At 39.3% G+C, this 24,759-nt stretch overlaps 1 protein-coding gene across 3 annotated transcripts in view; it reads right to left on the reverse strand.

Annotated features, from left to right (window-relative positions):
• Nucleotides 1–2,214: 2,214 nt before the first annotated feature.
• PRRX1 (paired related homeobox 1) overlaps nt 2,215–24,759 on the reverse strand; it is a 74,529-nt gene continuing 51,984 nt past the window's right edge. The window contains exons 2-5 of one of the 3 annotated variants that reach the window (XM_030875501.2): nt 20,017–20,192; nt 15,124–15,305; nt 11,271–11,342; nt 5,415–5,552 (exon numbers count right to left, since the gene is read on the reverse strand). In XM_030875501.2, the coding sequence (XP_030731361.1) occupies nt 11,288–11,342; nt 15,124–15,305; nt 20,017–20,192 (413 nt within the window). In that variant the 3' untranslated portion in view covers nt 5,415–5,552; nt 11,271–11,287. Of the gene's footprint in view, nt 5,553–11,270; nt 11,343–12,614; nt 13,505–15,123; nt 15,306–20,016; nt 20,193–24,759 lie in introns of those variants that run through there. The other 2 variants (XM_060296498.1, XM_060296508.1) reach the window with 2 other exon arrangements.

The following is a 24,759-nucleotide window of genomic DNA, read 5'->3' on the forward strand; positions in this document are numbered from 1 at the left end:
AGTAAAGCTCTTTGTAATTTGAACTAGTGCGATAGGTTTCTGCCACCTGCCACTGAAAGGATCCTTATTAATACACTTGCAATGCCAAAAGTCTCAAGCAAGTGGTCTATAGCCACTGCTTCCATTTTTTAAAGCACTTCTTCTTACCGTAACTTGTCAAAATGTACCTTCTTCTTTCAGCACTCTAGTACACTGTACTCTAGAAAATCACTAATCCAATGGCCTTTTCCCCACCCCCAGTTAGCTGGTCTGCTCTACAGCATTTGAGTATATTAAGCATTCCCTTCTTTTTGAAAACTTCTCTTTCCTTAACTCTGGGATAACAAACAAGCTGACCTCTCTCCTATTTCTCAAAAAGCTCCTTGTAAATTGCTTTCAGTAACTCTCTCCCTAATTGGAGATGTTCTTCAAAGTCCTGTCTTTCTCCCTGGGCTAAACTACTTCCAAAAGCCACTTATTAAAATATTTATTTGAGTCACGACACTTTCTCTTCTCGAAGAACTTATTCACACTTGTACCTCAAGGTGTCACCTCCTTAAAGATGAATCCCAAACGTCTATCATCCTTGACCTTGGTTCCAAGCCTTACTTCTTCACTTACTGGACACTTATATTTCAGTTTTTTTGTTTTGTATTTTTGTCCATGCCACTCAGCATGTGGGATCTTAGTTCCCTGAGTAGGGGCCAAACCCATGCCCGCTGCAGTGAAAGCGTGGAGTCTTAACCACCGGACTGCCAGGGAAGTCCCTACATTTCAGTTTTCAAATGGTACAATAATATAATACATCTAAAACTGCAATTATCTTCTCCTGTAATTGGGTCTCTCCCATTTTTGTTGCTTTTTGTCAGTTTTGTCAGTGATTCATCCCCCTAGTCCCCAGGTTTCAAATCAGGGTTGTCTTTGATTTGTCCATTCTCTTTCTCCCATCATAAAGTTCTACTGATTCTTTCCTTGCAAGATATTTCCTATCCATCCTTTGTTTTTTGTTCCCCTTCTCTCTGTTCTGCTTCCGGTTTCTGTTCTGCGCTAGTTTACCTTTATTCTTTTACCAGAACAATCCTGCTAAAGAAGTACTTTTTGCATGGCATTTTTTTTTTCCTGCTTTATAATTTTCAATGAATCTCTATGGCCTGAGGAAAAGTCCACAGTCCTTTGTCTGACACATAATACCTTGCAAGATGAAGACTCAGCTTCAATCTTCAGTGTTTTCTTCTACTCCACTTGAAAATAAACTCTCCATCCCATCTAGGCCCATCTTTTTTTTTTTTTTAACATCTTTATTGGGGTATAATTGCTTTACAATGGTGTGTTAGTTTCTGCTTTATAACAAAGTGAATCAGTTATACATATACATATGTTCCCATAGCTCTTCCCTCTTGCGTCTCCCTCCCACCCTTCCTATCCCACCCCTCCAGGCGGTCACAAGGCCCATCTTGCCGTGCCCTCCTGAAACAAATTCCTCATTCCCTGAAACAAATTCCTCATTCCCGTATCCCTACCTTCATCCTTTCTTATGCATGCCATTCCCCCTACCTGAAAGCCATCACTTTCCCTTCTCCTGACCAAATCCTTGCTGATGAAACTCAAGCCCCAGTTCCTCCGTGAAACCCTCTCCCATTCCAGTTCACAGTGTTTTCTTGCTTCCTCTTCTGAACTCCCATCTGCTCTATTTCTTTGACACATTAATTTATTGTCTTGAACTACTGCATAAATTTGTTCATGCTGTAGTTGCCTTTTAAATCATATTTTAATTTGTATGAAAAAACTCGATTCCTATTTAGTTTTTCTATATCACGCCTCCACCAGTTACCACACACAATGCTATAACAATAGGTGCTTAAGAAATGTTACTTTGTTACTTCTTTTTTCTAAAAGAAAAGGCCGTGCTTTATATAAAATCTGTTTTGTCTAATGATATCTGTTATTGTGGATACTAAAGATGTGGATGAAAAATAGCAAAACTCTCCTAAAAGATCCGCTTGATACTTATCCATTATACTAAAAAAAAGTCCCCTCTTTCTCCCACCATTTGTCTTTGTTTGTGAGAACAATAGATTATTTCCCTTTTTTAGAAAATATTATTACACTCTGATAAAAGTTCTCTTGTTCATAAATCCCTCTTACCTTCACTCTTTTCTGAGTGCAATCTTAGATCTTAGCAGATGTGTTTTTGAAGGTCAAAGAGAAAAGAACCAGCAGACTCAGCAGACATAGTAGTATCCTTCTTTCTTTTTATTGAAAAGGAATCATTTCTATTCTAGCGCAAACAATGTATATTTTACATCATAAAGCAAGATATAATTTACATATTACATTTCTTATGAGATCTTTATACCCTAAATGTCATTCCCTTTTTTATCCGGTCACTTCTTCCTGCTTGATTTAAACTGCCAAGTACCCTACAAATCAGCGCCTTATTTTGGTGGTGGCGGGGACTGGGGACACAGACAGATAGTTTGTATGTATTCATCTGTTATCTGGGTATAGATGATAAGGAACAGGGATATGCCTTTGAATTTTGTGTCCCTGAGGCCCTCTGTTGACACCTGGTTTAGGAGCCAGAAGGCTACTCCTCCAAATTACATATCAAACTTCTATTTTTTTAATCAATAACGAATGAACAAAATTGAGTGCTTGTACCCTGTGTACATGTCTCCATCAGATGCTTACATAATAGGTGTCTGTGGTATTGATTCACTAGCAATAAAAGCTCCTGTGGCAGACAGCATTGGTTACTCTATGATATTCCTGGACAGCACTTGCCCAGGTGTTGGGTAAAATTGCCTAATTTCATCCAGCACTGGGGTTATGGGTTCAGGCTTTTCTCTTCACCACTGGAAATGAATGTCAGGATGCAAGTTTCAAATGACCTTGTTTTACATGATCCTCTATCTCTTTACTCCCTCTTCTAAGATTTCCCCCTTTTTAGCAAAATCTTTTCACCTATGATGTCTCTTCCCTGCACTATATAACCCAAATCCTTTTTTAGCTGTTCTCCCCAAACTCCAAAAGTTCACCAATTTCTTGGACTGCACTCATTTCACAAAGAACGTTTTAATCTGTTAGGATACACTGTTCCTTTGAAACTTGATAATCTGCAGCAACTAGTGGGATAAAAGAATTAGTTGAAGAATACTTTAGGAAGCAAGTAATGTGTGTTGTTCAGCCAGCCTACATAAACCATTCAGTAAGAAATGTTTTAATAGTATGTTAAGAGAGAATCAGCTGATGAAAGCAAAATGCATAAGATGGGCTTCCTTCTTAATAAAAGAAGTTCAAAATCAACATAGGAAATACATTTTCAGATTGGTGGCTGTTTGACTGAAAAAATACCACCATTAGCTTAATCTGATATGCCAGGGAAAATAAAAAATCTGTACTAAAAGTGCATCTTAAATCCCAAATCCTTGCCTGTCACTCAGAGTTGGCATATTTGGCCAAAATCAATCTAAACCTTTTCAAATTACTGATAAAAATTATTAGAAATCCAAGTTGGTCAGGATGAAAACGTAAGTCAAAGATATGTCTGTTCTGTGTGTCTTAAATTATTCTTTGGTCAAATGATGTGATTTTTTGAGAGGTCTGCAAATATAAACCTATTTCTCATTTCCAAATACAAGGTTATAAGTATTTACAGCAAGGTAGCATTTCCTTGCTAGAAAACAAGGCTTCTGGGTACAGCAGCCTTCTATTAACATGGTATACTTTTATATTCCCTTTCCTCCCATGGCTACAAAGCGCTGGACGTACAGAGAATACAGGAAAGAATGAAAAAGCAAATGATTAGAGCCTCACAACACCCCTGTGAGGTAGGTAAGTATTGTTAAACCCATTTTACAAAAAAGGTAAACCAAGGCACAGCATGGTAACATGGTTTGGTCAAGTTTACCTGACAAGTTACAAAAGCACGGGTGGAAACAAAGAGAAAGAAACAAAGAAAAGGTCAGTCCTGGCTCCCAGCCCTAGACACGAAACTTTATTTCAATATATTAGAAGATAAAAATAGCCCACAATTGCCTTTTAAATTTTTAGAATTTAGATAAACCTTTAAGTATTCCACTTAAAGGCGTATCTTTCAGATTTCTGTTGAGTGGAAAAAGGACAGATGACGAAACGGCTTTCCCTCTTCTAAGTGTAATTCGCGTGATAGATCAGAATGTATCAGCATTCCACCAGAGTTCAGGTGCCAAACTCAAGGACATTTTCATAGCCTCAAATAGCTTCTAATTTATTTAAAACCCTAATGTGAAAATTAGACCTGTTTTCAAACAGCGGCCCTATCAATTGCTCTGTGGCCGTAATGAGAATTTTGTGTAGAGAAAGAAAGGAAATGAGATCCCTAATAAAAAGTCTTATCACCGTAGAAATAAAGACACTTGTGATGGTGTGAAATTTGCTCTTTGTAGTGTTTGAGAAACTTCAAACTCAAGCTTGCAAGAATATTTTATATATATATAATATATAAATATATACAGTATATATATAAGTGTGCATCTGACTACCCTTAAGGCACCAAAGAGATATAGGCCATGCCTTTCACAACTTAGTCTTTGTTTTCCTAGAGAAATGTCTCTCCCTCTCTCAAGTGAAAAATGTATCTTCTATCAAATAGCCTATGACAGCAAATCATTCAAGAAACAACAAATATCTTTAACTTAGGATGGCTGATTGATTGGATAGGGGTGAGGGGTGGTAGTGATGGTAATATTATCCTCTATAGTTTAGAGCTTAAATCTAGAGCTTAGATCTAGAACTTAGAGCTTAGAATTAGCCAGACATAGCCAATCACACTGGATCAGACAGGCCAGTGACCAGATGTTGTATACAATTGCTTTTTCTTTCCAGTAGCTGACGGAACAAGCTTACCATGACCAACAGAGATGGAGACAATGAGAAAGGGAATTATGTCTGGCACAGATTCTTCAGAAAGACTTTGGCTTTTCAGAAGTTCCTAGAGCTTCTGTACAGAGAACTAGGAAGAAGGATAGTGTAAGACACTGAGGTTCAAACAGGTCAATGAGGAGACTATAGGCAATTATTCTGAATATATATACATATATGGTTTCTTTGGCTGCTGTAGATTCTTTTAAAACCCATACAATCATGGGGGTGGGTGGGCTGAACTTAACTGAAGAAGCTCAGAGTATATCAAGCAAAGCATATGAATAGAAGGAAAAACAAAATTAACACACACAGAAACAAGTGGTGGTGGTATCCCAGAGGGAGGAGGAACATTTGTTAACTAATTTTCATTTTGCTCCTCTCCTGCTTTTCTCTGCCATGGTCCCAATAGTTTATTTCTGTGTTTGTTTGTTTGTTTTTATTTTTTTCCAGCAGATGTAGAAATGACAGAGCAGGATAGGTGTCTTATGGTTTTTGATTTCTTCTTAGGCCTGTTTAATTATTTTTTTCCTCAGTTGACTGTTGGCACCTGGTTCCTCTGTAAACTATATTCCTTGGCCTTCAGTCTCAGGTTGGCAATGCTGTTGGCCATGTTGATGCCCTGTGCAGGGCTATTGTTGGCACATGTGGCAGAATAAGTAGCCATGGCGCTGTAGGGACAAAGGAGAGAGCAGGGAGAATAACAGGCATTAGTTTCATAAAGCTGCAAGTCTGTGCCCCAGATGGGTACAAGTCTCAGGATGGGGGCAGGTAGGGGCAGGTGGGTTGGACTACATGACCTCTGAGGTCCCTTACAGCCCCAGATTCCATTAGTCTAAGGCCCTTGGAAAAGGGTGGCAGTGTTTTGAAGGGCAGGGAAAAGCAGTGGAGCGTGGAACAAGACGAGGGGGAAAGTATTTTCTGTGTTGGATACAGTGAGTAATGATTTATTTCTGGGGTGAGAGAAGAAAGCTGCTTATGGTGGATAACAGGTGTTTCATCAGTTGACCAGTTAAAACAGTGTTTAATCTTGTCCTGCCTACATCACCAGCTTGTGGGAGTGAGGAGGAAGAGAAGGAGGCATTTGAAAAGAAACTACGGGGCATTTTTCATTCCTCATTCTAGGTAGCTGACATTAATCCTAACATATTTTAGATAATCACTGAATACCATATTAAATAGTGTACTTGGGGAACCAGTTAAATAATCTAAGATGACTTCTCTGCCTTTGTTGATCCACTGGTTGATAGTACCAAGCACTGCCAAATCAGGAGGTTTCCACTCCAATTGGCCTTGATTTTATAACTTATTCAAAAGTTGAGCAGCTTACACTGTCTTTTGGGTCAGTTATTTTGGAAATGTTTAAATCTCTTAGATAAACTAGCAAATGCTCCAGTTTCAGTATTCCTGACCTCAGAGGTAACTGTTTCTGACTGTTCTTACTGCTGAGAAAAACCCAAAGTTGTTTTTCATTGTCAGAGACTGTAATTAAGACCTAGGAATACCACTGGGCAGAAATTTGTAATTGGTGGTTTTCTGTTAATTGTATCCATGAATTTCTTATAAAGGAAAAGTAAAGGTTTCTTAGACTTGGATGCAAATTATCCATTACTTGATACTAAACAGCTATAAGGGAACTCATTTTAATTCAATGAAAATGTTCCTAGTTGTTTCTAAGATTAACAAAATACCTTTCAACTGAGGGCTGAAATGAGATAGACTTATAAATGGAATGACATGTGCTCTTCTGGTGCCTGCATTCCTATGCAATTTTGTCAGCCACACAGGAGTCTGTGGTTCTGGGGATCAAGTGACAGACCAGAAAGAAAGAACTAAAGCTACTCTACAAATAGAGAGACTGTATCATTAATACTTATTTGGGACACCACATAGTCAAGATTTACAGTCAAGACTTAGAGTCAAGACCCACAATAGCCTATATCAGCTCAGTTACTAGCAATTAACCCAGGAAAATTGGGTTAAAAAGTATTATTAGGTCTTTCCAGAAATATAATCCTTAATTTAAGACCCTTATAACACTGGTATGTGTATGAGTGTGAGTGTCTATGGTTGTGTCCTATGGCAGGGGGAAGACTCAGAAGCGTTCCAAAATAACCCTACACTCTTCTGTTTCATTGTTGTGTGTTTCACTCTTACTCATCTCTGGGTGCACGATCTTAACTGTCTACACAAAGTTAGATTTATCTATAGCACCCTGTACTTTTCCTTTTAGGACTTATTTTAATTCCTCATACTATAAGCCCCATAGATGAGATACCACATCTGCCTTGTTCACCACCGTGTCCCCAGATAGAACTACCACCATATCTAGCACATATTTGGCATTCAAGAAAGTATTTAATGAATAGATAAGTGACAAATATCTAGATATTGTATGATTAAACTGATTACTGCTCAATATCAGTGATCTCTGTCATCCTGCTGTGAGTAATGATTTCTAAAAATATTTTACCAACATGCTTTTATTTTAAGGAACCAGTCCTTCCCGTTAATTTTGCTATCTTAATCGAATGTGCCAAATCAAAAGGGACATGACAAAGGCAAGACTGATGATTGCATATTCTTAATCCACCATAAATAGCTTTTAACAGTAAAAAGTGAACAAATATTGGTGCAGGTTAGACTTATAGAATAGACTATTACTTCTACTACTGTCTACCAAAAGACAAAGACAGAAAGAGCCCCAATTCATGTAGGTTTCAATTAGGAGTGAGATAAATAGTCAGAACAACCTGTTAAAATGGGACAAGTTTTTTTCTTTGTTACAATATACCAAGAAGTCTCATTTGTTTTCAAAACCCATATACATATTATCATTTAAGTTCTGTATGAATTACATGCTTCCATTCAAGACCCTACCAGAAATATATGCAAATCCATAAATCCCATACTCAAGAAATTTCTAGGATATACTGAAATCTAAGATTTCAAAGAAATAAAAGATCTAAGTAGCTGAGAAAAAAGATAATTGGATTTGGAAAATGTACCTAAGTTATAGATTATGACATCAACCAAATCAGCCTTTCTCAGCCAGATTTCTGTGAGAGAATTAAGTCCTAAAGATGGTACATAGTATAATTTTAAATGCATAGGAAAGAAGCTGAGATTTTGAGTTATCTGTATTATTTAAGTACTGAGAATAAAATTAAATGGCTTCTGAAAACAGGAGGCTAAAACTTCATGAGAGAGCAGAAAGAAAACAAAAATTCTCTGATGGCAAACTGTAGATTGTCATAGAGTATTGTGCTTTTACGTATTTGGCCCAATTTCTCGGGGGATATGTTTTGCCTCCTTTGAGATCCTGGACAAGCAAAGTCCTATTTAATAGAGATTCTCTCTTTTTGTGATGATCAAAGGTGTGGCCACTTTCCTTAGCAGACAAAGGGAATTAGAACCATGGAGAATTAGTTTACTGAAGATGCTGTTACTGTTTTCTAGAAATGTCTACTGTATTTGCGATTTCAGTTTTATCTATTATATAACCATTTTGCTGCAGTTACTTCATAATTCGCTAGTATCATCTGGTTTTCTAGTCTGAAGACTTAGTATGGTAACACATATCTTGGAAACACTGAGATTTTCTAACGCAGGCCAGATGTTAATATCCCAGATGAGATGAATGTTGATCCACTTCCCATCTCAAAACCAAATTAATGGAATTAGAGTTATATTTTACACAGGAGATTGGATTTTCACTGAGACATTTTTCCTTAAATAGCAACCTGTGTTTGCAGAGTTGAGAACAACACCCTTGTCTAATTGTACTGTGGTGCTGTTAAAGGACACCACTGTGTTAGTGAGACCATGACAATGACTTATATGTAGCTCTCAAGTTAGAGGGATGTGAGAATAAAAAAGCAGTTGATATTAATGAATGAGTTTTGCAATATCCTATACACTTGATAAGTGATAAGCTTTTCACTCTATAAACGTTTAGGAAAGCTATAAACTTTCAAAAATCGGTCTAACTTATTTCAGCATCGCATAGCCATAAGAAATAGGATAAAAGAACAGAGACCATCTTAATTCACAGCCTCTAAACAAACATTTAGAGTACATAACTTCATAGGTAGAGGCTAAAGTGATATTGTGTGCACACACTAAAGAAAACGAGTATGTTTTCCCTCCAGTAGTTTGACATGAATCTAGTTTCTCAACTTAAACTAAAACTACCATTTAGGCAAGTAGGGACCAGTCCTTTGACATACCAGTAATAAGCAAGACGTGTTACAGGTCAGAAAAGACAAAATTAATCCAAGAGCAGCTTAGTCATGCTTTAAAAAGGCATTAGAAGTATGATGGAGAGGACCCACTTCCAAAAGTGACAACAGATGCAAGAGAGCCTTGAGTGGCTGTCAATCTGAAAGATTGTTCATGACCACCTGTTTTCCATGTCACCAAAACTTCTAAAGCTCTGTGTTAGGAAAAGAACGAGAACCCTGAAATGTTTTCTCACAAGACAGAAACCAGTGAGGTTAATAAGCTGTTTTCAACCAAATTAATGGGGCCATTCGCACCATGTAAAATGACCTCTCCTTCCTAAACAGGATTAAGCTTCCTGGGCTAAAAAGATGAGGTTGAAACTAGGTAATTTATTAAGCACATGATAACACCAAGAGCCTGCTTTCCAACACGTAGAGATCCTGCCCGTTGGTCTTGCCTTCTGCCTATTCCTCTAACAGGATGCAGACATGAGATGAGTACTAAGACTGGGCTTATAGGGTTTGGCCAAAGCAATATTTCTATTTAGTTTTGAAGAATGTAAAATTCTCTGTGTCTGTGACCAAGAAACAACATTGCCGTGTACAGGGCATTGAGGAATTAGAGATGAAAAAGAAATACTTGTATCCTATCTGTTGATTCAGCAAATCTGCTCTGGGACTTGCTCAGAGCTGACACATTTAAGTAAGCTTGAAATTTTTCCCTCTCCTTATTTGGAGATTCCTAACAGTTGGAGCCCAGCCACAGACAGCAGAATGCTAACCACCAGCAGGGTTAGAGTTCTGTTTTCACTGGGGACAAATCATTTTTGATAATTTCAACCTACCTTGAGAGGTTGTCGTGAGGGATAGTGTGTTAAAATGACTGCCAAACACCAAGGAAGTATGGAAAATACTATACATGGTATGGTTTTAAAGCCAGGAAACTTATGACCGTCTCCCCCTCTGCTTTCTAATCACCTGGAGTGTAAATCCCACAAATCACGAAACAATTGAGGAGAGCTGGGGGAAAAATACTACCTGACTCAGTTTTCAACTCTAACTTTGTTTTCTATTTGGTCCTTTTGGAAAAATGATGACAAGCTATGGAAAATTTCACCCCAAAGACAGATCTGTCAGCCCAAGAAGTCTATGTGTCTTCCTGAGATCCTAAGGCTTCCCAGCTTGGGATTTTTCGAAAGGCTGTAGAGCTTGAGGTTTTCATGACTCTGTCAGTGACGTGTAGAGGTTGGAGATCATCTCTTTGGTTTGTTCTTTTGTCAATGCAAGAACAGCAGAGGTATACTCGCTTCATCTAAGAAAATTCAATATGAGTTTTCCTAGGGAAAATTTACTTTTAAAGAGAGACCCGATAAATCCTTTTGGAAATGATCTTTTCGTGATTTAAATAATCATTTCCAACTTCTGTTTTTAAAACTCAGAAGTTGATTTTTTTAAATGTACATTTAGCTCTTAAAGTGGACACATTTGGGCCATATTTCATTACTAAGCCTTCAGTTTGCACTGCATGTTCAGTGATGCTTCCACCATTTTAAACTTTTCTTTCTAGAAATGTTTTATATATGAAGACTTGCATCTTTCTGTTGTCTCAATGATTTTTGTTTCTCTTTTTGAAATGCACATTGCTTAACGTAGGTTCCAAATGCCCCTGTGTGATATATAAGAGGGAAACTATTACTAGCTCAAGCTTAGATACAAGGTTACGTAGATTCACGACCCAACTGGCCTGAAGAACAACAAGAGCCAGGACAAGAACATAGTTCTTCTGACCTCTGTCCCATCTCCTCTAAAACCTCACTATTCAAAGTATGTACCAAGTGTCAACAGCATGGGCATCACATGGGAGCAAGTTAGAGGTACATTTCCCAGGTCCTGCCCCAGACTTACTGAATCTCATTCTGCATCGTACCGTGATTCCAGGTGATTCATACGCCCAGTAATCTTTGCAGAGCCGTGCTCTAGGCTATCAGATTACCCTTAACTCTATGGATGTATTTTCTTGCAGTTTTGGTTTCCAATGGTGTTCCCCACTTGAGGACCTCACTGCTTTCATTTCTAGGACTGGTAAGCCCCACTTTCTTGAATATACTTAATTCCCATTTAAACCCTACCCCCAGCAGCCGCCCTCTTCCCCCTCTGACAAGTTACCTTTTCAGTGTCTTCCGTTAGAATCCGTTATGAAGCCCCTCGTGTAAACAACATCTTGGGAGGGACGAGGATCTATTTTTGAAAGTGTGAAAGGGAGAAATGAGCCAAATGCGTTCAGCAGATGTCAGGCAGCACCGTGACCACGATCAAATGAGGGGAGGAGGAGAAGGTGGGGGGAGGGAAATTGTGGATAAGGATCGCTGGCCTCTCTTTCACTTGTCATTAGTTTTCTTTGAAGCCCAGCCCTCCCTCTGGAAATGGCACTCCAGACCAACACTGCAGAGCTAGGCCATTCTTTATCTATCTTTCATAGGAAGGGACGTCTCGCAGAAAGGTTTCTTAACTACTTCATCTAAAACAACAGTCAAAAGTCCAGGACTTGGTAAATCACTGCCACCCGAAAGGCAAAGCAGTACAAGCTAATGAGTCTTAAATAACTCTAGTGCTTGTGTGTGCTTTCATTTGCATAAGGAAACAGTTCTTAGCTAAGCAGTGAGCACGTGTGCCAAAGACAAGCTTCTTTCAACTGTCTAGGCATAGATAAAGAAGACACCTCCCAGGACAGTAGTGTCCTGTTAAGGAATGCTTTGTTCCTTCTGGTGACTCAGTTTCCTACCTGATATCATCACCTCTAACACCCTCGAGGGAATGAAGGAGGTCATGACATGCTATAAATAGAGTGAACCATAAGTCTCAGTTTGCCAGGGACAATCCCAGTTTATGCCTGTTGTCCTAGTGTCATTATGAATAGCACTCCCCTTTTACTTGAAAAGTGTCCCAGTTTGGATGATAAATTATACACCCACCACTCTAGATATAAAAGACACCCAGAAAAAAATATGTTGGCTGTTTCCCATCCCATAATTCTGACCATACGCATGCTCTCTGCTTTGAGTCTTGCTTTCCTCCTGTCTTCCACAGTTTGCTGTGGAAGTGAGCAAACTGTCCTCTTTGGCAAAACTGTCTGCTCCGCTGTCCCTGGGTTGCATGACCAAGCTGCCTCACTCATCCCAGGGGTTACCCACACACCCCAGAAGGTGGACCTCAGTCGCAGGCATGCTTCACAGATCTGAGACAAACCCTGAATCAAACAGGCATGTTTACGAGGTTTCCTAGTCTTATACTATTTACTATTTTCAGTATCGTGTAAGATTTAATTTGAATGAAAATATGGTTATGTGGCCTAATACTTTGGACAGAAACAGGGATCATGAGCCCTCGCTCTAATTCTGCTTGCTGAAGGCTTAAACTTGGGCAGGTGTTGGGTCTGTTCTTTGGAACCAGATCAAGGACAGAGCTGCCACACAGGTGCGTCCAAGGATTAACCAAGAGAAATGCCTTTTAATGAATGTCACATGTGAGATAACTAATTTGACATAATAGTACCAACAGAAATAGCAAGTTAATTTTCCATAACACAAAAGGTCTATCATTTCCTCTGCTTTTCATCACTTGGTTTTCTTTTATATTTCCTTAACAAGACTTATATTTCCTACCAAGCTTCAAAATGTGAAATCATAATGTATTTTGGTTCTAAACATAGCAGAAAAATCTCTAAGAAACAAAATAGCTTTGTGCCACTTTTAGAAATTAATCAAAATATAAACACTTCAGTCAACATTGGGTCAAAAAACATTACTATTGCTTAAATTACTGCTTAAACCATCATTTTTCTACTTAAATCTGGAGATTAATTAATTCTTCATACAGAATATGAACAATCAGATTCTATGAAATTTTTAATTATTTTTTACAAACTCTGTGTCTAAGAGAGAAATGATATAAAAGTATACCATGAATTGAGTAAGAAGTACTAGGTTATATGATTTTTAAGTGAAAGGAGCAGAATACAAAATAGTATTTATACTAAGTCTATACTATATGAAATACTGAACTCTAATTGCAAAAATAAACACTAATTATCTCAAGATGGTGGAATTATGAGTGTTTTTTTAAAGTGTATCTAGTATTTCTACATACTCATTCAAAATAAAATAGAACACTTCCCCAAATAGCACACATAAATTGCATAATAATTTCAATTAGATGCCCATATACATAGTATGTATAATGCAGGCACAGGATTTGAACTTCTGCTGAGGTCCAGGTGATCTAGCCATTAATTCAGGGAAGATTTCATCCCCACTCATGCAGTGTACTGCCCTCCGCCTCTCACTGGTAAGGACCACGTGACAGCCATCTGGGTTATTACAGCTGGTATGAAAACTTCCTCACTAGGATCCAGGAAGAAAAAGGAGCTGAACTCCCTGGTTGTGACCAAATTCAAACCAGAGACCTTGAAACATCAAGCTCTGATCCACATCCATTTCCCAAGCCATTTAATGAGTCTATGAACTATCAATATTTATCTGAAAAACAAAGCAGTCTTCCACTTTTTTAAAATATTAAAGAATATATGATTTCACGATGGTCTTCAAAATATGTTTTTAGTAAATCCTATGGGAGAGGAGTCTAAATTTTAAATAGGACACACAGATAGGACTCATCTTTTGAAATCAGCAAAGCATACTATGTCTGAGAGCAATAGAAATTTCCAGTTTCCTATGCATAGAATCTCCATGTACTAAGACCAAAGCAATTCAGGCTAATTTCACAATGGGGAATTTAAAAGAAATTTTCAAATCCATTTATGCTGTTTCTTTCAAGGAACTGATTTGGAACAGAATATTTAGTTGAGGTTTTTTGCTTTGATTAGAGTGATCAACTTTTGAAAGTATTTGCATTTCACTAATGTTGCGTTTCACATCAGTAGCTCAGCATCAACTGGGAGATAATCTTATAATTAGTTTAAAACCTCTCTTTAAACTTTTAATTAAACTTAGCAATAAAAAGGTAAACAGAAGCATAATAAATGAATTTGTAAATACTTCCTCCTCCACTGCAATCAGCCAGAGAACACATAGCCTTGATCTGGTTTCTAAGAATACTCAAGTTTAGGTTCAAATAAAGACACTTTAGACTGATGACAATGCATTAGGCACATGTGTCTCAGCTTCCCTCTGGCGTTAATCTGTATTTTCTGGACAGCATAATAAATGGAGGTTAAAAGCCTTTCCAAGCCATTGAAATAATACTCTGTTATTTGCTTCCTTAATATTTTTCACCTTTTAAATATAAAAATTTAGTGTAAATTATACATTGTTTTTATATATTTTAAAAAAAACACACACACACAAACTAACCCCTCAAAGAACTTCAGATAAGTAGACAAGAATTAGCAATAGATTAGGAAGGCATCTTGGATCATACGACATCCCCACCTACTAACAAAGAACTATGGCCATGAAAGTTATCTGAATGATCTTGGGTTTTTTCCCCTTCTCTCTCTCTCTGTCTTTCTCTGTCTCTCTCCTTCTTTTTTCCCTTCCTTACTTCTTTTCTTTTCATTCAAAATCAGTTTTATTGTGAAGTTTGCCTTTGGTCCTACACTTAAGAGCCTTACATGTTAAATTCCTACTTGCATATAATCAAACCAATCTATCAGATTTGGAAATGGAGTGAAGTTTTGTTTCAGAATGATTACAAGAGGGACTCTGGGCATAGCTTAATGATCTTTTCTTTGAGATTCTTCCCCATCTTTGAAACCTTTGCAAGAGTTCCTGAGTCCAAGAGGAGATTGCTGATGGCCTGCCCCTCTCTCTTCTGCCCCAAACCCTGCTCCTGGGGCAACTAGTAATCTCCTGTGAAAATCTGGGGATGTCAGCAAGTTGAATGTCTCTGAAGAGGTTAACCCAGTAAGAAATGTCAGCCAGCTGCACAAGCAGCTTTAAACGTGACCAACCGCTGAGAAACGTGTGGAAGTGGAGCAAGGGAGAGTGGGCCAGTCATTCACCTGTACGGAGAGGCCGTCCCCCAGGAGAGATAATCAGTGGGTCTTGGGGCAGGACGAGGTACGATGGGCTGCTCCACAGCAGTCACATCTCCTGAGTAGGATTTGAGGAGGGAAGCGTTTTTATTGGCCAGCATGGCTCTCTCATTCCTGCGGAATTTGGCTCTTCGGTTCTGAAACCACACCTGGAAGATTGTCGGGAGGAGAGAAGAGCATGAGGAGGGAGAGAAAAAAACAAAGAAGAGGTTCCATGAATAAAGTCCTGGTTGATTTTTACCATGCAATACCTTCCCATGGAAGACCTAGGCTAAGTATGGAATTCTTCCCAGAACAACAGAAAACATGCCATAATCCTTCCCTGGTGGGCCATGTTCCAGGGCTCTTAAGCACAAAGACTATTAGAACAGGACCATGAGGTACTTCCAATAATCAAGCCACCGGAGATGCGGTCCATGACTAACCCACGTGACAGCAAAATATGGATTATATTCCTTGTTGTAATTGTAATAAAAAAAGAAAAATCTCATTAGACTTCTGCACAGATACAATGGCATCTTAAAAGTTTTTTCAAAAACAGAAAAATCTCGTTAGATTTCTGCACAGATACAATGGCATTTTAAAAGTTTTTTCAAAGTTCTTCAAAAGGCAAAAACTTCAACTGCTTTCATAATACTTATTGGATATGGAAGGAAAACTCTCCATCTTCCCAAAAGTAGACCCTGCGACAAGGATTTAAGAAGCAAATAGTTTATCTGGGAGGTGCAAGGAATATCAATAAGAGAGGGAGGAAGTAACAGAAGAAAAGCAACCTCTAACTGTGCTACTGAACCAGCTTCCTCTGTGGGAGCTCAGTCCTTAAGGGGCTCTAAGGACTGATGCAGGGCACACACCTCCCACTGGAGGGGTGAGAGAACTGTGGATTTGTACACTGGCTCCTGTCAGTCATTGATCATAAATGTTCCAACACTTCTGGCGTGTCTCCCGAAGTTCTAGAAAGAAACTTGTGAAACAGAAATGCAGATACTGAAAATCGGAAGTTGGCTGGAGTATATTTAATTGTAGGGTTCCAAGGAAATGGGCAGCACTGATATCATCGACTACAGCTAATAATAAACCTACCACTTATTAAGTGCTATTAGGGCTAGGAACTTATATAAGCACATTACCTACATTATTTCTAGTTATCATGACAATTCCACAATTAGGTGTTATTATTTCTATTTCAGAGTTGAGGAAACCGTTTCAATGAGATTAAGTAATCTGTTAAAGTTCTCACAAGTAATAAATGGCTGAGTTTTTGAGCTGAAGAACATCTGACTCATGATACTACAACTCTTCCAGACTGCCGTGGTATTTTATTCATTCATTTACTCATTCAAGAAGTCTTTATGGCGACTGTGTTCTAGACCCTGGCCTAAATACCGGGAATGGAGAGGTGAGACTTATTCTCTGCTCATAAGCAGCTCACAATCTATTAAAAGAAGATAGACATGTAAATTTGAAAAATTACAAGAATTTTAAGTGCAATTATGGAAACGCATGACCAGGTGTGGGAGAAAGAAATCCTATGGTGAGGAGTGGGACAATTTCACAGTTCTAGTTGGTAACATTCACATAAAATACCATGTGATTGGTGCCCCATGGAAGACCAGGGTGCAAATCAGTAGAGGCAGAATCTTTTCTGGCTTCACCTCTTTTGTTTCTAATGTGTCCTTCATATTGCTATTAGAGTTATCGTTTTAAATGCAAATATAATTGTATCAGGGCTTCGCTTTAGCTTTATATCATCCTCTGACTCTCCATCACCCACAGATTAAAATCAAAATGTATTACCATAGAACAAAGACTGTTCAAGAATTAGCACACTGTCCACCAAGTCAGCCACATCCTGTATCACTTGAATCTCATGCACTGGCCCTTCATCATTTCCAGTCCTACCTGGGCTTAAGGCTCCCAAATATATTTGGTTATTTTCCCACCTATGTGTATTCACACTGAATGTTCTCTCTGCCTGTGATATTCTTCCCTTTTGTCCACATGCCAAGGACATGTTTTTTAAGATTTAACTTTAATATCACCTTCTTTGTGAAATGTTGTAGTAGAAAGAACATAACTTTAAAGTCTAACAGAGTTGGATAAAAACACTGGCTCCATGACTTTAAAGGTTTGTCCTTGGATAGTTATTTAATTTCTCTGATTCCTTGTCCCCCAATCAAATGAAGATAATTATACCTACTCACAGGTTGTTGTGAGACTTGGCTCAGAATGGCTGCTTAATGTTCATGTATTCTCTTTTTCCCCAGGAAGATTTAATCATTCCCTCCTCTGGTCTATCACTCATTCTTGAACATTCCTGTAGTGTAGGAATCATCTTACTCTATGATAATAGTATGATATGCACATCTGTCTTCTCTGCCCCCAGTCTGTAACAACTTTAAGGAGAGAGGCCAGTGTATTATTTATGCCCTGCAAACCAAAACCAGTTCCAAGCGAATAACAGATGCTCGATAAATATTTGAGGGAAAAAAGTGAATTTTGCAAAGATGATAAGATATGGCTTCCATCCAAGAGGGCTTCACAGTCTAGTTGGGGAAGTTGGCCCACATACAACTCAATATAATACATGTCATGTTGCGATAAAAGCCATAAATATAAAGAAGGCCAGAGTCAGAGGGAGTGGTTCACACTGGCAAAAGGTAAGACTTTACGGAGGAAGAATAAAGTCACGGAGGGCGAATTCTGTCCTGCTCACGTGGGAAATGTTCACAGCTCTAAAAGACATTAGAACGTAGTAGGATGGAAAAGGTGGAAGATAAAATAGTTTCAGCATATAAGAACGTCATTTGCTCATTGTTGTGATGGGGCCAAAATAGCTCTCAACCCAAAATTGTTCTTTCACATTTTTTTAAAAATTTCCAGCATTGCCGTGTCCAGGTTTCCTTATTTAAAATTCAGATCGCCATGGCAAAAATGGTACTTTCAGGAATTGTGGGTTATTGGCCTAAAATTATTTATTAGGCCACTGCAGGCCAAGCCTGGGGTATAAAACATATGGGGTTTTTGAAGGAGAGGAAGAGATTTAAGAGTAGAAACAGAGAACGTGTTTGGAGAACTGTGGTGAGCAGCATGGGGGAAGAGGATGTTGGAAGGCAGACCTCCGAGTTCTGCTTTGGACTGCAGGACGGAGAGAGCAGAACTGAGTTTGTGCCCGTGGACCACTCTCATCTGAGCCCTGAGAGACTGCCACGCAGTAACATACGCATCCTCACGTATGCCTTCTCCTCACCTATCCTCGGGGGCACCACAGTGCCCAGGCAACTTTCCCCTTTTGTCAATGACATTTTTTTTTCTCCTGGGGAACACTTCTAGGTGAAGTCCCTGTTTCCCATGGGGAAAACTCTTGCACACTCTCTTCAGGTTGAAGGGACCTCTAGGACCCTCTCCCTCAACTCAACGAATGTCTCTCATAGCATAGGGTACTAGATACAGTTCCTACCCTCCACACTCTTTGAGTCTAGCTCTAGTCCCCATCAAGAGGGTTATTATTTGCAGAAAGAAACCCTTTAAGCCCAGACTGAACACAGATATGCAAACAATAACTCATTCGGGAAGACAAGACAGATTTGGCCCACAACCCCTCTTTATCAAAAGAGCAGCCTACTTGGGCTTCCCTGGTGGCGCAGTGGTTGAGGGTCCACCTGCTGATGCAGGGGACACGGGTTCGTGCCCTGGTCCGGGAAGATCCCACATGCCACGGAGCGGCTGGGCCCATGAGCCATGGCCGCTGAGCCTGCGCGTCCGGAGCCTGTGCTCCGCAATGGGAGAGGCCACAACAGTGAGAGGCCCACGTACCACAAAAAAAAAAAAAAAAAAGAGCAGCCTACCACTGGCAATATGGAAAATAATAAAATCTTGACTCTCAGCAAAGACAGCAAAGCACTGCTTGAAAAAGCATTTAGCCAGAAGACTCTTACTTATTTAAAATTTACTGTAGTGCTTAAAATCATGAACTCTGAATCTGCATATCTGTCTTCAAATCCTAGTTCAGCCACTTCCTAGCTGTGTGACACTGGGGAAACTACTTTAACCTCTGAGTCTCAGTTTCCTCATCTGCAAGATGAATAATGTTATCCACCTCAGTGAATTGTTGCGAGGATTAGACAGATTAGTTCATGTAACTACAAACACTAGTTGGCATGTAAGGGCTCAACTAGTGTTAGTTATGATTATCATCATTATTATTCCTAATCACAGGTGGTATTATTTCTAGATGTCTGGCTTGTAGGTGATGTCTCATGGCATTCATATTAGAAACACATGTGATTCTCTTTCCCCTGTCTTACATGCCCTTATCCTTCTTTACTTCATAGAAACACAAAATCATCTATTTGAATGTGCTCTTAATGCAGTTCCTATGGGCAAGGTCTTTGGTGTGTTCATTTCTCACTCCCATCCATGTCCATAATTGTGTGTATTTATAATACCTTTCCTGAAGATTTAGATATTCCCAAAGTCTGGGGAGGAAAACTGAGATGGAGGACAGAGAGTTCATCTCTCCGGCCACCCTACAACTCAAGTTGAAATCTGGGATGTGGATGAGGGAGGGTGCAGAGTCAAATCCTCCAATGGACAATGTTTATAACATGGATCTGGAAGGGTGAGAAACGTTGGGAGGAATGAGACCTCCAGCAAGGCATTTTCTGCCCTACTGAAAGGCATTTACTTCAATTTTTAAAAATACTCTGCTGCCAAAAGAAACACAATTAGAAACGGATTCTGTTCTCATGCTGTCCATTTATAATTCTTTTTAGCATCGGCTCTGGTCTGAAACCTACAAGTTGTGTTTTTCAACAGTCTTCAGAGATGTGCCTCTAAGGAGGGGAATACTCCAGTTACCTGCACTCTGGCCTCGGTGAGGTTCACCCGGCGGGCGAGGTCTTCTCGCACAAAAGCATCCGGGTAGTGTGTCCGCTCAAAGACACGCTCCAAAGCCTGCAGCTGGCTGCTGTTGAAGGTTGTCCTGTTCCTCCGCTGCTTTCTCTTTTTCTTTTCCTCTGAGTTCAGTTGATCATCTGGAATAGAAGAAATTGATGATAAGGAGCTAAAAAGTCACGTTGGAGGTCCCGGTTTACACTTCTTTACGGTGTACCTACAGTGAGACTGTTTCCTTGGCTCACACGCTTATCAAAGTGCTATAGCCAAATGCCATTTTCAGTGTGCACATGCAGGCGTTGGTGCAATCAGGTTCATATGCCAAGAGCCCGCAGCAGTCCTCATGCTTGGTTGTTGCTTCTAAATCTGGGACCAGACCTGAACTGTCAGAGGGATATTTTTTGTATGCTGAAAAAAAAAATTTTTTTGAAGCCTGTTTTGTCAAAGAGGGCCAAAGGAAAATTTAACTCCTCTCCATATTCTCTGGAGATGGGGGAAGGAGAGTAGATTGCTTTGTACCTCACTTGTCTTAGGCAATATTAGAAGGATCTCTGTTTTACCATGCATTTTCCTGGAAACGGCAAGTAACTCATAACTGTATTCGCTCAAGGCTCCATGCTGTTGCTGAGGCAGGCTTCAGGGGCCTCAGCCTAGATCAGAGCTAGTGCTATAACACCATCAAAAGCTGACACTGACCTGAGACTCACCCTCTAAGAACTCAAGAACGGTCCTGAAACATCTCTGAAACAGTTTCACTCCAAATTTGAGTTCTAAGGCTTTGAGCTCTTGGGAACCTTTGGAGAATCATTTCCCCATGTTTTCACCTGTCAAGATTCCTCCTTGGTTTTCTCTGAGTGCCCCCAAAGGCACCCTGGCAAGCTGATCATCCAGGTTGCCCATGGCAGTCAGAGAGTAGTGTGCTCCTGTCCTGCCACCCTCCTTCAGCCCAGACAGGAATGATGGATGTGTGAAGCTGCGCGGAATACCAGTTGTGCTAACACCACCATCAAGCCCTCACCCTGACGCCCAAGCCACTGCAGAGCCCGTGTAGCACTCAGAGACTTACAGCTCAAGCTGCTCAGGCCCAAGTCACATGCTCAGCCTGATGAACTGAACTCACACTTCCAATCACTTTCCCCACTCAGCTCAAAGAAAAATATGAGTGAGAGTGAGGATGGAGAGAAAGAGGAGCGTGGCTGCTAGCTCCACATTCAACAGAAAGTAGCTCTCAGCCATTTTTTCCAACATGTAAAGTCTCCTGATCCTCTCTGACTATAAACACACAAAATACTCAAAAAATTACTAACATGAATTCTAATGCCCCGAGGAGAGTGACCCACCTCTGAGCTATAGTAGTAGTATTACAAACTGAGGGCATGTTCCAGATTTGGGCGGGGATTCAAAGTGCAGCTTAAATCTAGGAGTTCCTAGCTCAGATCTCTCAGTGCCTAACTAAGGCCTCCAAGACTTTTTGATGAGAGACCCCTTCTTCATGAGTGCTGCTTCATCAGTGGAGGATGAAGCCCTTGGAGCTCAGAAGAGAGACTGCTCATTCCTTCCTGATAGTTAAAGCACCTAGATATTGTAAGTGCTTGTTGAATTTGTGTCCAGGGAAAATGTGAAACTTTTCCTGTCTTTAGAAAATTGTTTCTGTAGGAAAAAAAAAAAAAAGCCGTATGATCTCAACCACATTCCCCCAGCTAAGAAGCTGCTGACACCCATTCTCTCAGCTTTATGGCTGTGTTCAGAGTTGACCACCTCTCTAGTTTCTTCCACTGTGGTACCTCAACAAGGAGCCCTGCTTTGAAGGCAGTTTTGTGACACTCTCAATAAGAAGGTCAGATCAGTGGCATCTTGAGAATGGAGCCAATTTAATTATCATGATTTCTGGGATCTATCAACGCCTGGAATATTCCATCCAACAACCCTCATTTTACCACTATTTAGCTATTAGCAAAATTAGTTTATAATAATGTCAACACTAGAGTTCAAACACCTAGGATCATACATCTTTCAGCTGTTGCCTTGCATTTGTATGCTCCTTCCTATTTGAATATTTGAAGGCATTCCTGTTGCTCCCATTCTCTTTCTAAATCTTTTTACAGTTCTATGTCTTGCACTTCAGGTCTCTCTCAGTCATTCAGGCCTTTTGACAGCACCACACCTGTATTTCATGCTCCTATTAAACAGAAGTCTGCAAAAAATATTTAGCTTCCATACCAACCCTAGACTGAGATCAATTAGACCCTAGGCTATTTTAATCATATAAAGGAAATCCCTTGTTAAGCCAATCCCATGATTTGCTTTCTTTCCTCAAAGAAAATGCTTTCTCAGGTATAACCACAAATTATAAATCCTTTACGCTGTTTGGTAAGCCCATTTCTTCTTGTACTGCCAAACTATGATGGAGAACAAGAATTTTTTATGTTTTGTTGTTAGTACTACAACCTGCTCCATAGCCTTTCAGTAGTTCTTTGAAATCTTCCACTCTTCACTCAAATTCCACTGCCTGTCCACCATAAACCACCAACTCCCCTGACATGGGAGCAAGGGAAATGGAGAATTATAGTTTATGACAGAGAATAAATAGCTATGATGACCTGAAATGATTCCAGCAAAAGTTTCCCAGTGAATGTTCTTGTTGTTTTTAACAAATGAAAACACCAGTCCAGATCACGTTGAAGGTGAGAAAAGACACACAAATAACAGGGGTCCAAGGAGTGTATCTGGCAAACGTCCTTCAGAGCACAAGTATAACAGAAAGAGACAGTGAGGGGGCAACAGAGACAGCTTGAGCGGCAGCCCTTCGGCTCGTCTGTCTTTGCTCACTAATCACCAACTATGAGCTCCCTGTTTTCCCCCAAGAACACAGAACAGGATCAGTACAATCTCATCAGCAGCATGAGAGAAAATGTGAACATCGTACGGGTTTCCAAATGTGGGGTATTTGCAACACCTGGGATAAGGACTGTTATCAGATTCTGAACTCTGGTTGAATACAGGGTAGAGACAGTAGTGTATTTTTATCATTGCCGGAATATCATCTTTCTTATAAAAACAGCTACTGTAAAGGTTGATTTTGAAAGATGCTGTCCAAGGATGCTGACAGCCAATTGGCCATCAGGAAATAGCTAATTCTTTGGAATTCTGAAATGGGTAGGATTCACCAAACTGCAGGATAACCACAGGGTACACGGATACATTTTTATCAAAATCATGTTTCAAATCCAAGGTGTTTACAGATTTTATGGATGATTATGTATGTTATGAATGATTGAGTAAATTGTAAGTATGCAGTTACTGCCATGCTTTCTAAGAAAAATAAGAAAAATGATCTTATTAGCAGGTTAATTTTCACTTGGATTCATGAGTCATAAAATATTGGCACCACATGAAACCAGAGAAATTATCTAATTCAACCCTTTTATTTTACAGATGAGGTAAATGAGGCTTAGAAGAATGAAGTGATTTGCCTCAAATCACAATACAAGCTGTGACTGAGCCAGAGCTAGAAGCCAGGACTTCTTTTTTTTTTAATTTAAGGTATAGTTGATTTATAATGTGTTAGTTTCAGGTGAACGGTGAAGTGATTCAGATATATATTATATATATATATATAAAATATATAAAAGAATATATATTTATTCTTTTTCAGATTCTTTTGCCTTATAGGTTATTACAAAATATTGAGTATAGTTCCCTGTGCTATACAGTAGGTCCTTGTTTGTTACGTATTTTATATATAGTAGTGTGGAAGTCAGGACTTCTAATTCCACTCTACTTTTAAGTGCCAATGACAATATACACCCTGTGCAGGAGAGGGGCAATGACTCACCACAGATATAAATAAAAAACCACTACCCCAGGAAAAAATTTTATGGGAAAGGTAGCTTTAACCAAACTAGCTGTATAAAGAGGGTCTCAGGAAGAGAGTCCACGTGTATCACAAGCTGTTATTCCTGCCAGAAAAGCCATTACAAAAATGCAACCATTCTCATCTAGGACAGCAACTTTGATCCAGACGTCCTTGGATTTCACTTTTCAAAGGCCTCTGTAAGTGCTTGCTTCATCAGTTAAGTGTGTGCAGGGTTACGTTAGCACAGGAGTAAACCCTCACCTTCCATCTTCTCCTCACATTCATATTAGTCCTTCCCTTTCTTTCATTTTAGGACACAGTTCAAAATCTCTGTCTCCTATGACACATCTTAATCCTACTTTCTCTATATAACTTTGCTGATAATGCCAGTCCATATTGATTTCTCCATATCTAAATTCCTAAACATATTTTAGTACATAATCAAATACTTTTTTAAAATTATGGTTCATGTCTTTTTATGTAAATGCTTTGTCACCTCGCTGTGCTCAAGTATTCCTATATAAAAGACATAAGGTCTTTTGATACATTAAATGACAATAAAATTTGAAAGAGTTATAGTAGTACTGTGGTACAGAAGTAGTCCCAGAAAATTAGAACCTTGGTGATTTACGTAAGGTTTTGGAGGGCTGAATAACTTCTGATTCCAATTATTATTTTTAACAGTGCATAGTAAATAATTAGATTAACATTATCTTTTGTCCCTGGATAATTTTACCTGTGGAGGAAAAAAATCTTTTTACCATGTTTCTTTTTCAAACAGGTTCACCACCAGATTTAGAGAGATGGGAGAAAGCTGGGTGGGTCTGACTCTTCCGTAAATGAAGGAGCTG

The sequence above is a fragment of the Globicephala melas genome, chromosome 1 (assembly GCF_963455315.2).
Source record: "Globicephala melas chromosome 1, mGloMel1.2, whole genome shotgun sequence".
NCBI classification, from domain to species: domain Eukaryota; kingdom Metazoa; phylum Chordata; class Mammalia; order Artiodactyla; family Delphinidae; genus Globicephala; species Globicephala melas.